This window comes from Rhinoraja longicauda, chromosome 18 (assembly GCF_053455715.1).
Source record: "Rhinoraja longicauda isolate Sanriku21f chromosome 18, sRhiLon1.1, whole genome shotgun sequence".
In the NCBI taxonomy this organism is placed as follows: Eukaryota; Metazoa; Chordata; class Chondrichthyes; order Rajiformes; family Arhynchobatidae; genus Rhinoraja; species Rhinoraja longicauda.
Window position 1 is genome coordinate 41,371,060 of NC_135970.1, and position 15,232 is coordinate 41,386,291.

General features: G+C 38.4%; 1 protein-coding gene across 2 annotated transcripts in view; it reads left to right on the forward strand.

Annotated features, from left to right (window-relative positions):
- immp1l (inner mitochondrial membrane peptidase subunit 1) overlaps positions 1-15,232 on the forward strand; it is a 63,289-nt gene that overhangs the window by 26,236 nt on the left and 21,821 nt on the right. For both annotated transcript variants that reach the window (XM_078414880.1, XM_078414879.1), the window contains exons 2-4: positions 2,329-2,467; positions 5,979-6,067; positions 6,212-6,338. In XM_078414880.1, the coding sequence (XP_078271006.1) occupies positions 2,363-2,467; positions 5,979-6,067; positions 6,212-6,338 (321 nt within the window). In that variant the 5' untranslated portion in view covers positions 2,329-2,362. The remainder of the gene's footprint in view (positions 1-2,328; positions 2,468-5,978; positions 6,068-6,211; positions 6,339-15,232) is intronic.

Sequence of the window (15,232 nt, forward strand, 5' to 3'; positions counted from 1 at the left end):
AAGGAGATACTAATCAACTTTGGATCAGTGACCCTACCTCAGAACTGAGGGTAGAGTAGAGGGTGTACAGTTTTCAAAGCAGACCTGGAATTAATTATGAGTTTGTACAGGGGATAGGTAGCCTGCTTTTAGATTATTGAGCTTAAATGTGGAGCGTGAGGGGAACTTGGTGGAGCACAAAACTGGTGATAATGAATTGGCAGCCTTGGTCCTTTTCAGTGGATTTTAGTGGATAAGTAAATTGGAAAGTGTGCAAAACAGACTGACTATTTGCAATTGCCAGTTTTGTTCTTCTGATGAAAACCAATTTTACCTTGGCCGGTTTACAGTTTTGCACACTCCATTATTGAAAGAACATTGCAGCCCAGAAAGTGTAAAGCATCAAGGGTCAGAAAATGTATATATATGAATGATGTGTTACTAAAGCAATTTTCACTGGAGTCGAAAAAGCCACAAGGCAACTGTGAACGATTATGATAGAGAAAAGAATCCTTCCATATATACCCTGAAAAGGAAATTTAAACTTGTGACAGAAGACACAAGCCTTCTGGAGAGTTATTGGAGGATTTGCTTTCAGGTGTATTTGAGATTAAGACCCCAACTTTTAAGAGAAGAGCAGACAATTATTTGGGTTAGAAAATTACGCAGGGCTATGGGGAAAGAACAGTCTGGTGGCTTAGATTTAGATTGTGTTGTCATAGCTTTGCAAAAAAAAACGCACAAGTGCTGGAATAACTCAGCGGATTAGGCAGCATCTCTAGAGAAGATAAATAGGTGACGTTTCGGGTTGGGACCATTCTTCAGACAGGTCGGGTCCCTTCTTCAGTCTGCTTGCATGTCAAGAGATGCTGAGTTACTTCAGCACTTTGTATCTGTTTTTGTTAACTAACATCTGCAATTCCATGTTTTTAGATTGTATATTGTAGTTGACTTTCATGATGTAAGCACTGTCTAGGGGAGTTTTGTAATGTAATATAACAATCTGAAGTGGAGCCTATTTATTGAAAGATGAATAATTTTATTAAGATGAGTGGGCATCCAATATTGGTAATTGATAAGGTTCCAGAATAGAAACCACCATGGAAAGGGCTAATTTGGAGAGGATTCATTTAGTGATGGTCAACTACTGTAGATTTGTTTAAAAAAGAAAGGTTCAGGTTTGATTAATTTTATTGAATTTCTAGATGAAGTAATTTTGAAGGTTGCTGAAGGAAAAACAGCAGATGTGGGTCTATATAACTTCTAAGAAAGTTTGACAAGGCATCACAAAAAATGGGTGTATACCAAAACTGAGGCGCATGGAATGGATATGCAGCGAATGGAAGGGGAGGGATCATGTGTAGGCAGGTTTAATTTGGCATCATGTTCGGCACAGACGTATGGGTAGAAGGGTCTATTCCTCTGCTGTACTGTGCTGTGTACTGCTCTATGTTCTATGAGAGAGAAAGAGAGAGAGAAATAGATGTATTTGATGCATCTTTTAAGCATTCATGTATTACATGGGGCAGGCAAATGAGCAAAGCACATCTCCAATAATCATCATAAACAAATTGCCCAGAAATGTCAATGCATATCACAACTTCATTTCCAGTTTTATAATTTGAATATGAATTTTTTTTTTTCTGGTGAAAGACAATTTCTGACTTGTTTTGCACGAATCAGGAAATTCAATCATGCACTTCAAGCAGTATGTCACACGTATGCTCTACATGCCGTCTTCTCTAGGTGTGTGCAATAAAACTTACATCCTTGCTTACTTCTTTCTTTTCCCATCTTGCCCAACCCAAAACCTGACTCTGCCCCCTGTCCCCTTCCCCTGTCCCAAAGTCTGGTTTTGATCACCAATCTCCACAATCTTACAATCTTCCCACGTCCCAATTACAACTCCTAGTTCAGACTCCCAGGTGACATATATTTTTATCAGGAGAATGGGAAGCATGAGACGCTTGATTTGAAAAAGTTATGCTAAGAACACATAAATCAGCCCTGAAGAAGTGATCAGATTTAAATTCCTGTGTACCTTATTGTGTTATTTGTTTGTCTTTTAGGTTGTTTGTGCAAGCACAACATCTTTTGCAATTTTATGTAATATATATCCTACTGTCGTTCCACTGATGGAAGTCATTTACCCTGATATGTTCTTTAATATAATCGGTAATTCCTTTCTTAAATGTTAGCATTCAATATCGGAAATTGTATGTATTTAATACAATAACCAAGCATTTTTGCATTACAGCTAATTTTACATTATCAATTAAGTCAATTAATAATTGATATTTATAAAACATGTTTGGCAATGACGTGACAATATTGTCTTCATTCTTGCAGGATTCTAAGGGGACGTCTGTGGAAGAGAACTAATATGCTCGGACGATTCTTTGGCAAAGTTTTGGGATTTACAGGCTTCACTATTCAGTATGGCTGTATTGCCCACTGTACTTTTGAATACTTAGGAGAAATTGTTGTGGTATGCTTTTGTTTTCTTCTCTTTTGCAATCCCTGTTGTAATATTATGTAATATTTTATCTAGACTTCCAGAAAATCAATCAAACCACTCTAAAGTTGTAGAGGCTAGTGTTATTTTAAGAACATTTTTTGTATTGCCGACTCAGTCATAAATTGCAGCTAGAACCAAGTAAAATTTGTGTAAAACAATTAGTGACAATATACCAATGTTTTAAAATTATATTTTTGATATTACTTGCTGATAATTTGTTTGAAATTTTAACATTATGCTTAGATTATTAAAAGGGTTAAAGTAACTTAATTTTTTTATCATGAAGATTGATAATTCACCATTTGTACTTATTGTGTTGCGCATTTTCTTTCCAGCATGCCACACCAGCCAGTACTTTAACAATGGGCTATTACAACAATATGTCAAATGCAGGCATAAGATTGTGAAACAGTTAACTATGACATTTGCTGGTGTGGAATGAAGTAAAGATTTCTACATTGGCCTTTTTGAAATTTTTAGGTATTTGATAAAGATTTATCCTGGCTAAGATTAGTAAATAAACCACCCTTCTGTTTCAAAGTCTGCACATTTGGACTTTTCTTGGGCTCCAAACTGTAAATTGAATATTTAATCTTGGTTATAGTAGTCACATGGTTTAGGTTTGGATTTGGGTTTATTATTGTCACATTGAGGTAGAGTGAAAAACTTTGTTTTGGGTGCTATCCAATCAAATCAGATAACACTATACATAAAAATAATCAAGCCAAACTCGTACAATGGGTAGAGCAAAGGGAAGAAGAAAAGTGGATAATATAATTCCCAACATTATAGTGCACCAGTTCCAGAGACAAAGTCCAATGTTTTTAATGGGGTAGCGTTGAATTGGACAGTATCCGAGCTTATAGAACTGTTGAGAAGCCTAATTACAGAGGGGAAGAAGCTGTTTCTGAGCCTGGAGGTGCGCGCTTTCAAGCTTCTGAATCTTCTGCTTGACGGGAGCGGGGGGGGGGGGAAGAAGGAATGTCCAGGACGGGAAACGTATTTGATTTTGCCGATTACTTTTCCAAGGTAAAGTGTAGATGGAGTCAATGGTGGGGTGTCTGGTCTGTGTGATGGACTGGGCTACATCCACAACTCTCTGCAATTTCTAGCGGTCTTCGAGAGAGTTGTTCTCAAATGAGGCTGTGATGTAACCCAAAATTATGCTTTCTATGGTGTATCTATAGAAGTTGGTGCAAATATCAAGAGTCAAGGGTGTTCAATTGTCAATATGTACCGACAATGGAACAATGAAATTCTTACTTGCAGCAGCATAACAGGCCATTAAATGCAATGCACACAGATAATATAGAATTTTTTTTTAATCTAAAGAATGAATAACCACAATACTATTAGTACTTGGTGTAACCAAAGGCAGTCCATATAAGTTCCTAGTAGAGGTTTGTGTTTAGTTTTCAAGAGCCTGATGGTTGTTGGGAAGAAACTATTCTTCATCTTGGTGGTCATGATATTTTCTGGTGGAAATATCCTTCTAATATCCTTTTGTAGCCATTTTGTCTTGCCATTTCTTTGGGAAAATTCCAAATATAGTTTTGTGATTGGCCAAATGGTTCTTTATAATTTCAACTTTAAATGTTTCCATTATTAAGCAAAATTTTAAAGAATTAGTGTTGATCTAATACAAGACTGATTATATAAATTCAAGTGTAAACATTATTTTCCGCTTATACTGGAAATAGTCTCAGTAAATTATGCTCATTCAGGGGATGTACCTTCCTTACACTACCTTCAGAGCAGATGATCTAATACTGCAGCAATAACAATTTCATAATCCAGCATTATTCAGCATTAAACATTTTAATACCTCAGAACAAAATGTTTTGCATTTCCTCAATATTTGTAAAAAATAGCTGCATTGTTGTTTGATGAAATATTTTTTATGAATTTGGAGAGGCATATGCAATATTTTATCACTGGAGTTCTGAGAATGATTCATTTACAGGACTAGGGTACTGAGAATTTTAAAGATTGAAAAGTCTTAAATAATGGCTGGATTTTCCTGCCATGAACTGCTACTACTATCTGTGATCACTACTTGCCCAAAATCACGCCAATCCAATGTGGACGGCAATTTTGTTTGCCACTTAATCCACGATTTGACAGCAAGGCCCTGAATATAATGGAATGTCATGGATGGGCCAAAATATAGCCATAACCCAGATTGAATGCCTTTTAGTATATAGTCAACCATATAGGGTAAAGGGCTTCGCATGGGAGAGATTGGATGACGATTTCTTCCAAATAGGATGTTAGTGTACCATTGATACTACTAATGTCAGCTTTTTGATCCAGATTTATTTCATTAATGGATTTTAAACCAGTGATACTTGAACATAGATCAACACCTCTGGTTTACTAGTGCAGGGACATAATCATATGCTGCCATAATCTGCATCTGTTACTACACAATTTAAGAGTCACATTTAGGACAAACGAAGCAAAGATAATAGATTTCAAAATGGACAGCGGTAGGCCACGTAAATTGTAGCAGGTTAAACAAATCGCTCAGCAAGGATAACAATTCCTGATGTTTGAAGGCCAATGTAAATAAGAAAATATTTTCCTGAAACAAAATATTTCATTGGTCCATCACCGTGTCAATGCAGACATTTCATAACACATTGTTGCCCTTTAAATTAAGAAAGTCAATTTTAATTGGCCACAGAGGCAAATCTGAGGCAAATTGGACACAGAGGCGGCACGGTAGCGCAGCGGTAGAGTTGCTGCTTTACAGCGAATGCAGCGCCGAAGACTCAGGTTCGATCCTGACTACGGGCGCTGTCTGTACGGAGTTTGTACGTTCTCCCCGTGACCTGCGTGGGTTTTCTCCGAGATCTTCGGTTTCCTCCCACACTCCAAAGACGTACAGGTATGTAGGTTAATTGACTGGGTAAATGTAAAAATTGTCCCTAGTGTGTGTAGGATAGCGTTAATAGTGTTAGTGTGCGGGGATCGCTGGGCGGCGCGGACTTGGTGGGCCGAAAAGGCCTGTTTCCGCGCTGTATCTGAAATATGAAGAAAAAAAAATATGAAAAAATATATTTGGGGTAGTGATCATCCAATATAATGAGGAGTAATTGTAACTGCTGCATTGTGAGGCTATGGTCAGCCAAATTATTTCACCACAGTGGAAAGAAGATCCGAAGGTAGCATCTTTAGAAAATGTCATGAGGTATCTAATGGCCAGTTTCAGATCTTTATTGGGGGAAGATTGGGGAGTAAGATCTTTTTGCGGAGAATTTTAAAAAAAATGCAAAGGGATTTTTCCCCATGATAATAAAAGATGAAAATCATATGCATTCCTTCATTAATAAAAAGTATTTTTGTGTGATTTCAGGAATACATCCTCAATTGTAATTAGTGATCAATATATTTTTGTTAATGTTTTAGGATTGATTCTTTAGTTGCAAATTAATACATTAAACAAAATAGCAGTGGAATTATCTTTTTCATTTCCCAGTGTTCTGGTCCTTCTATGGAGCCAACAATTAAGACCTATGATGTGATCATCTCGGAGAAACTTAGTCGTCAGTTTTTTCGCATTGAAAAGTAAGCTCTCAGAAATTTCTAAAAAATATCTGAATATTGCATACTTTAACTCTAACCCTTATCTTTGGGTCAATTTATTTACTTTAACTGTTCTGAATCTGCACATGAAATGTTTCTCTAACCTCATTCAATATTTGTCTGTAGAGGAGATATAATAATTGCTAAAAATCCCAATGATCCCAAGATGAGTATCTGCAAAAGAGTGATTGGTCTGGAAGGGGACAAAGTGTGCACTAGTGGCCCACTAGATGCTTTTAAGAGCCACAGATATGTGAGTATTATTATCTATGAGTTATTTTGCTAAACATACTAAAAATGATAGTATGTGAACCCAACTGAATCTTGTTTTGTCACTATCGCAAATGAATGATCATATCCATGCTGATCTAAAGTAACTATTTGGTCTATTCCATAGTCCCCAGCTTTTCATCAGTATCTTTTAGTCCCAGGTCTCGAAGTGGTAATCCGGATATCTTTTAACGGTGTTGAGGAATTTTGCCTCTCCCATGATGTTAAAATGCTTTCACTAATAAGAGATCACAAACAAGTAGAAATAGCTGCAAACTAAGGGGCTAGTCATTTAAAACTGAGAGATTTCTTCTCTCGGGGGATGAAAAATCTCGAGAATTATTTGCCCCCAAGGGGATGAAGTCCAGTTAGTAGAGATGTTTATGGTGGAATAGATAACTATTTGAAAGATCGAGGTATTGAGGTTGTGGGGAACTGGAATAGAAGAGGAGTAGTGTCAGTATAGATCAACCATAGCATATTGAGGCTCAATGGTTCATACCTGCTCCCATTTTGTGTCTATCTTGAATGTTAAGCAGGTTGTCCTGAAATAACTTCATCAAGACCCATCCTCTTTCAGAAGTACTTCCTTCCCTTGTAATGGGGACATAATCTTATAGGTTTTAAGAACATATTTTATTTAGGGCTATCGTTTTATCCACTTTTAAAGAGGTAAACCTCTTGATATGTTTCCCTCCTCTTTGTTTATAATATTGAATATTTTATCCTTCGGTGTCAATCCGTATCATCCAACTCTTTTCAAAGAAAACTGAACATCTCTTAAAGTCTTTCTTCAAAATAAGTACCAACAAAAGTAAATCAGAATGATAAAATATCCTGGACCTAAATATTAAGTAATATGAATTAATTGTGTTTATTTATTTATTTATTTGTATTTGGGCATCATTGTCAAGACCATCAAATATTACCCACCGCCCATTTTCTTGAGAAGGTGATATTGAACCACCATCTTGAACTGCTGCAGCTTGCTGGCAAGGTACTTGCATAATGGTGTTAAGAAAAGAGTTCCACAAGTTAGTCCCAGCAACTATGATGGAATGGCTCTATACTTCCAAGACAGGATGGTGTGAAACCTGGTGGGGAACCTGCAGGTGGTATTTGTTCTTTGCATCTGAAATCCTTCACTGTCATGGTGGTAGAGTTTGTAGAATTTGGACAATTCTGTTCGTAGCTTTGGCAAGTAACTGCTGTGCATTTTGTCGATGGTGCACATTACAGGCAGGTTATACTGGCAGTGGAAGGAATGAATGTTTAGGATGGCACATGGGATGCCAACCAAGAGCTACCTTGTCCTGCATGGGATTCTTGAACATTGCAGAACTATATTCACCCAAGCAGGTAGAAAGTGTTCCATCTCACTCCTTATTTGTACCATGTAGCTGGTAAAAAAGCTTTGTGATATCAGAGTAGAGTAATAGAGTGTGGAAACAGGCCCTTCGGCCCAACTTACCCACACTGGCCAACATGTCCCAGCCAGGCGGCACGGTGGCGCAGCGGTAGTTGCTGCCTTACAGCGAATGCAGCGCCGGAGACTCAGGTTCGATCCTGACTACGGCACCGTCTGTACGGAGTTTGTACTCCCCGTGACCTGCGTGGGTTTTCTCCGAGATCTTCAGTTTCCTCCCACACTCCAAAGACGTACAGGTATGTAGGTTAATTGGCTGGGCAAATGTAAAAAATTGTCCCTAGTGTGTGTAGGATAGTGTTAATGTGCGGGGATCGCTGGGCGGCGCAGACCCGGTGGGCCGAAGGGCCTGTTTCTGCGCTGTATCTCTGTATCTCTAAAAAAAATCTACACTAGTCCCACCTGCCTGCGCTTGGTCTATATCCCTCCAAACTTGCCCTATCCATGTACCGGTCTAACTATTTCTTAAATGTTGGGATAGTCCCTGCCTCAACTACCTCATCTGGCTGCTTGTTCCATACACCCACCACCCTTTATGTGAAAAGTTACCCCTCAGATTGAGATTCTGCGCATCTACCCGATCTATTCCTCTTATGCCTTTGATCTGTTTTTGTACATGGAGTTTTTATGCAATTGATCTAATTGATTATCTGGTCACTGGCGATTCCCAGGGTGATTACTGAGGGAAATTTGACATGAATGTTACTTGCCAATATTTTGCCAATGCTAAATGCTGTCTAGGTCTTGCTACATGCAGGCATGGCCTACTTTATTCATTGAGGATATTTGTACCTGGCCCTGAGGAACTCCTGCAGCAACAGCTTGGGTCTGGGATGACCCTCTAACAACCAAACCATCTTGATTTGAATAATTACTTTTTCTACATGTAGCTCACCAATGACAATTGTTCATTCATATTTAGAAACCTTTAAGACTTTTGTTCAAGGAATGAGGTGAGTAACCAGATTTAAGGTGCATCTGTCCTACCTTAGTTTAATCCCCAAATATGGTGAAATTGGGCAACAGATCTTAAGGCTGTTTCTGTAGTCTTTATTGTAGCTGATTAGTGCAGGTCATTAATTGTATGACCCTTCAATGCTAAAATCTTCAACAAGTAAATAGATTATATAAAATTGAAACCCCGGCTATTTGAAGCAACCAGATGGGGTCAATATTTAATTTGAGAATCTATTGCTATCAGTATATTATTGGCTTTAAAAGCACTGATATTTAATCAGGGATTATAATTAAAATCCTTCTTGTTCAAACACATTGCTTCTATTTGCCCTTGCTTTTAATACCATTTGCTTTGGCTTCAGGCCTTGTTTAGCCATATGGTCAATGTTGCAAAGGTTCAGGTCCATTTTCCCATTTTCATTCAGTCACCAGATTAAGATACTCCCGGCATCATAAACTGCTGATGGAATAAGCCTGCATGTCACTTAAACAGGAGGAGTGACTAATGTCACTTTATTCAACTAGGATCTGTAAACACAAAATTGTCTGCCTTGTCACTCAAAGTGATAAAAGCTTGAGTTACACATCTGTTTCACAGCAATACTTTCTTCACAATCATTGCAAATTGCTAATGCCCTAGCACTCGCTGATGTGGGAGAAGTTTGTTTATTCTTGTACTAAAGTGGAATTCATTGCCAAGATGGCACAGTTCATTCATTCTGATTTTCTGTAGCCAATATAATTGTATATGGAGATGAGTTACTTTGTTAGTTTTTGGGGTTGGGTGTGAGGAATGCAGCAGGAGGATAGCAAGGGTTATACATAGTGCTTAACCCTGAAGCATTTTCCATATCAACCAAAGCAGCTGCCTGTGGTGTTTACAGCTTGGAGTGCTGTGTTGATGTGCATATCAGTTAATACAAATCGTACATACACCCTGCTTGTCAGCAAGTGTAATTGGATATGTTGAGACACCCGTAATGGATTAAAACCATTCTTTTGATTGGTTTACTTCATACGTCACATACATGATTTACCATTACCTTATATTAATTGTATTTCTACAATCTGCAACATGGTGGCAACAGATGAATTGCTTAATGAATTATTTCAGCTTATTCTATTTCCGTTAGCAATCAGTGTAGTTTTACCACTTCTAATAGTTTTATTCAAAATGCTCAAAACAAGTGATTAAGACACATGAGGATAAGATATAAGAAAATAACTGCAGATGCTGGTACAAATCGAAGGTATTTATTCACAAAATGCTGGAGTAACTCAGCAGGTCAGGCAGCATCTCAGGAGAGAAGGAATGGGTGACGTTTTGGGTCGAGACCCTTCTTCAGTCTGAAGAAGGGTCTCGACCCGAAACGTCACCCATTCCTCTCCTGAGATGCTGCCTGACCTGCTGAGTTACTCCAGCATTTTGTGAAAAAAGACACATGAGGATGTCATTCTTTGAGTCAAATGTAGAGAGGACATGCAGATCTGTAATAATTGGTTGATTCTAAAGCAGACTCAATGGGCCGATGTGGCTGTTTCTGCTCCTATGTCCCTTGATCTGGTGGTCTTCTCAGCACCCTCTCATTATGTGGACAAGAAATAGGATCAACACAGTCTTATTGAATGGCAGAAAAGGCATAAGGAACCAAATGTCATTCTTCTGCGTTGGTTTCAGATATTTATACTTGTCAGTGCATTTGAGTTGCATTGTTTCTTATGGTTTTTGATATAGACCATTGATCAGATATAAATAGTTTATGGAGATATAGATAGATTGAGGTTGCAAACAGTTAACAAATGGAGTGTATTGTGGGAAAATGTAAAGTTGTTCAATATGATAGGAAGATTGAAAGAACAGAACGTTATTTAAATGGAGAAAGCTGCTGCACACAGAGATTCAGGGTACTCATTCATAAAAGACAAAAAGCTAACACACAATTGCTGCAGATAGGTTAATGGGATGTTGGCCTTGTATGGAGCAGTTGTAATGCGAGGGTAAGTTAAATAGATTTATTCTCTGTTCATTGGAGTTTATTCAGAAAGAGAGATGATCTTATTGAAGCATAGGATTCTCAGAAGGCTAGACAAGGTAAGTACAGAGAGGATATTTTCTCTATAGGGAGAGTCCAGAAACAATGTGTAGGAAGGAACTGCAGATGCTGGTTTAAGCTGAAGATAGACATAAAAAGCTGGAGTAACTCAGCGGATCAGACAGCATCTCTGGATCAATAGGAGATGTTTCGGGTCGAGACTCTTCTTCCTATTCCTTTTCTCCAGTGATACTGTCTGACCTGACTCCAGTTTTTTTGTATCTATCTTGAGTCCAGAAACAAATTGCATGGTCTCAGATTGCTCATTTAAGACTGCGGAGAAGATGTATTTATTCTCTCGGAGAATGAGAGTTTTTGGTGCTTCTCACATGGAGAGCTGTGGGACAGAGATTCTGGGTATATTTAATCATTCTAATCAGGAAAGGAATCCAGGGATTTTGCGTAAGGGTAGGAAAGTGAGCATGAAGAATGCTAATCAATCAAACGGAAACAGGTTGGATGGTCTACCCCAGCCCCTGCTGGAGGCTGAATAGTTTATCCCTATTCCTGCTTCTTATGGTTTTATGGATTTGTTCTCAGCTCACCATAGCATAACATGCAGAATAAGAACCAAATTTGATTTCCTGAATCATTGAATCTCCCAGACTGACAGTTTTTGTTTTAAATCTTCAGCATGCATCCATCAGTAAAGTGGCTTAGCTGGTAGAGTCGTTGCCTCAGCACAGCAGACCTTGGGTGCTGTCTGTGTGGAGTTTGCGCTGTGACAGCATGCCCTCCCTTGGATGCCACTCTAATCACTATCAATGGCTGACAGGCTAGGAGAGGCCAATCCCCAACATCATTGGTCCAATGCTGGGTCCAATTAGCTGAAATTGATTTGGCCACCTGAACCTTGTCAGCCTACTTCCCTATGAAACCCAGCCAGAAGGAAGATGGGAGAGGGACGAGAAAGAGGAAGAAAGGGAGGAAGGAAGAAGGAAGAAATCAGGGAGAGAGTGGAAGGGAGAGAAAGTGGGGAGCCTCCCTGCTAGCTGTGTTCCCCTGTGCAGGTTTGAGGAAGACTGACCACTGGGAAGACCCCGAGACCACCAGTGCCACCATGTAGTCAAGACTGCCGTAGATAGCCAGCACCTCTACTGAGGTAAGACTGAGTGGCCAAGGCAAGCCTGAGACGCCAGTGCCTCTTCCTGCCCACAGACAACAAAGGACTGAGCCGCCAGGATAATCCAGAGACTGCCCAAAGCTGAGTCACCAGGATAAACTTGAGATTGCCAGCGTCTCCTTTTTGAGGCAAGGGTGAACTGCAGGGGGAAGTCTGAAATCGCTATGCCTATTCCTTCGAGACTAGGAATGACTAAGCTGTTGGGAAAGCCCAGAATAGCCAGAGCCACCGCACATGCGCCCATGTGGTCCTGGACTTTCTTACCGCTGTAAATAAAATATGAGTTTACTCTACTGCAGGTGTCGATGTGGTCACTTCTGAACCTGGCATCATTCCCAACGCCATAGTATGCTCTCCCTGTGCATGGGTTTCCTCAGGGTGCTCCAGTTTCTGCCCACATCCCAAAGACATGCGGGACTGTAGGTTAAATGGCCTCTAATTGCCCCTAGTATGTAAGGAATGGATGAGAAAGTGGGATAACATAAAAGTAAGAGGTGATCAAAGGTTGGCATGGACTCAGTGGGCAGAAGGGTCTGTTTCTAAGCTGTATCTCTAAACTAAACTAAAACAAATGAAAGAAATAAGGAAAGAGAGACGATAATCAAAGTGTAATCTCAAAGGAAAGAATAGAAGTGTATTAAAAATAATAATATGGAGAAACAATAAACAGATTTTAAAAATGAGTGCTAAAGAATAAATAAAATTACAAAGAAAAATGAAATGTTTGTTTCCAAAATTGACACGCATTTATATAGTATCTTTCATGATTGAAGAACATTCCAAAGTGCTTTACAGTCAATTAAATACCATCAGAGTATAGAGACTATTGTAATGTGGGAACTATGACAGCCAAAATTGCACACAAAAGTGATAATTTGCTTTAGCAATGAGTTTAAGGGATAAATAATACAAAGGACGCTGGGAGGTATCTCTGTTCTTCAAATGAGATCTTTTATATCCACTGGACAGCAGGCCCAGACTTAGTTTAAGATATGAACAAATTCATAAGAGCTCTGTAGTTCTTTGTGTACTGTTGATGAGTTGTTGGTAATAGTCAATAGATGCATTCTTTCTGGAAGTATTTTTCTCTTTAAATGATTTATTTTCCATTGATATATTTGCAATTATATGATAATATGTGCAATTCTTTTAAATGTCTGCTGTGAATCTGACAGGCTAACCCTATGATATCACAGTGGATCAGTATCTTGATATGAGTGAAGATACTTATTCTGAGTGTCACTGCAAGGCGCCATATGGATAATATGAAAAATGTGATTCCTAAACCTGGAAATTAGACTGTGCAATATTGTTAACACTGCCATTAAAATAGCAGACAAGAGAATTTGATATGAATGCATTAAGTGTTCACAGGCAAGTAACACAGCATAATTTTCAGGTTGCAGGCTCCAAACGTCATATTTTAGCGCAGTGTTTGTAAGAAAATTTACTTTTATCATGAATAATAAAATATTTTAAATGTAAATTTCTGCATTTAAAATCAACATCACTTTTCAAACAAACTGGCAAAAGATTCTATGCCAGTTGTGATAGAATGATATAGTAAATTTTATTGTATGCAGGTTGTCAAACGGTTAGTCTCTATTTTCTGTTATGTCATTAACTGTAATCTGCTTAAGAGTAGTTTAGGTATTTGTTAATTGCTCCAATGTCATAAATGTCAATTTGGTATTTGTTCATAATGATGACAAGGCTGCAAGTTCTTCGGACGTGAAGGGTCCCGACTGGAGACGTCATTTTTCCACTTTCCTCCACAGATGCTGCGTGACCCACTGAGTTCTTGCACGCTTTGTATTTTACTGTAAACTTGATACCACACTGTGTCTGTGAGGAAGATGAAAGATGCAGGCTTTAGTTAGGTTCTTATGGAAAAGCGTGGAGAGCTTTAGGAAGGGAATCCGAGAGCTTAAAACTGAAGGCACACCTGCTTAACTGGAGATGGAAATGGAAGAATGAAGATATCTATGAGGGTTGTAACATTAGATGTTTCAAAGAATGCTGTAGCCAGAAAGGGATTTGGAAAAATAGGAGGCAGTGGAAAAGTAAAGTGTTCCTTAAATTAAGCTACTGTCTGTTGTTTATCAGGCATGAAATGGAATGGTGATATCTGGAGGAGACTTATTTCAATCAAGATGAGGCATGGGAAAGGTTGGGGTGGAAGGAAAAGTAGTTATTTATAATGGCATGGATGTGTCGCCTTAGAGTACAGAAAGCATCGAGGAGATTTAAGAAAAATACTTAAAACATGAACAGTTTAAAAACTGTAAATAAATAAAAACTTGCTGAAGGGTCAAATACCAAGGACACTGGCTTAAGGTGATTCAAAAAAGAATTAGAGACAGCTTGAAGACAGGGTTTTCTTCTGTGAGCGGTTATAGTTCAGATGCAATGTCTGATAGCATGGTGTTTACAGATTCAATGCTAGGCTTCAAAATAGAATTGGCTAAATACTCAAATAGAAAATAATTATACTGTTATATCTGCTGGAGAAAGACCATTGGTGTGGGACTAACTGAATTGGTGTTTGCGAGAACCACTGCAGTCCACATTGCTCCTATGCTGCACCAGTCTATGAACTATGTGGTACATTGGAATACAACCTTGTCTACAGAAGAAAGTATTACTGGAATACAGTATACTTCATTGGACTATAACTGATCACATTTTTTTCTTAAAATGAGCTGTCATTTAATTAGTCAAAGGCATGAATTTCATTCTGGTATTTTCACATTGTTTGATATTTTAATTCCTTTCATTATTTTGCTTACTTCATTCAAGGGAGGTAACACCTGTTCTTTAATGGGTGAAAAAAATATTTCCTTTGTTCAAAGAACACCCACAAGCAACAAAGCCATTACATTTGTGGTGTTGTACTAAAGTAGAAGACACTGTCTCAGATCTCAGTGGTGATAACCAAGAAAGGGGAGCATTTTCCTTTGTTATGCTTGAGATTAAGTTTTGTTGTCTGAGAACATACCCTAGTTTAACGTGATGTTCTGCCTTCAGTTTCCCGAAGATGACTGGTGCATCTGTGAAAGAACCTAAATTGATCAGATTTGTATTTGATTTATACTATTTGTAGGCCAGCTTAGCTAGTGATTGAGTTTCAAATTTGCACGCAATATAAACCACAGGATAAGCTCTGGAGAATGGCATTGAAATGAAAATATGGCTGGTTCTCAGTTCACAGACAAAAAAACATCACAACATTTGAGACAACACACTCAGCAAAGTAATTACGTTTTCTTACACTTAAT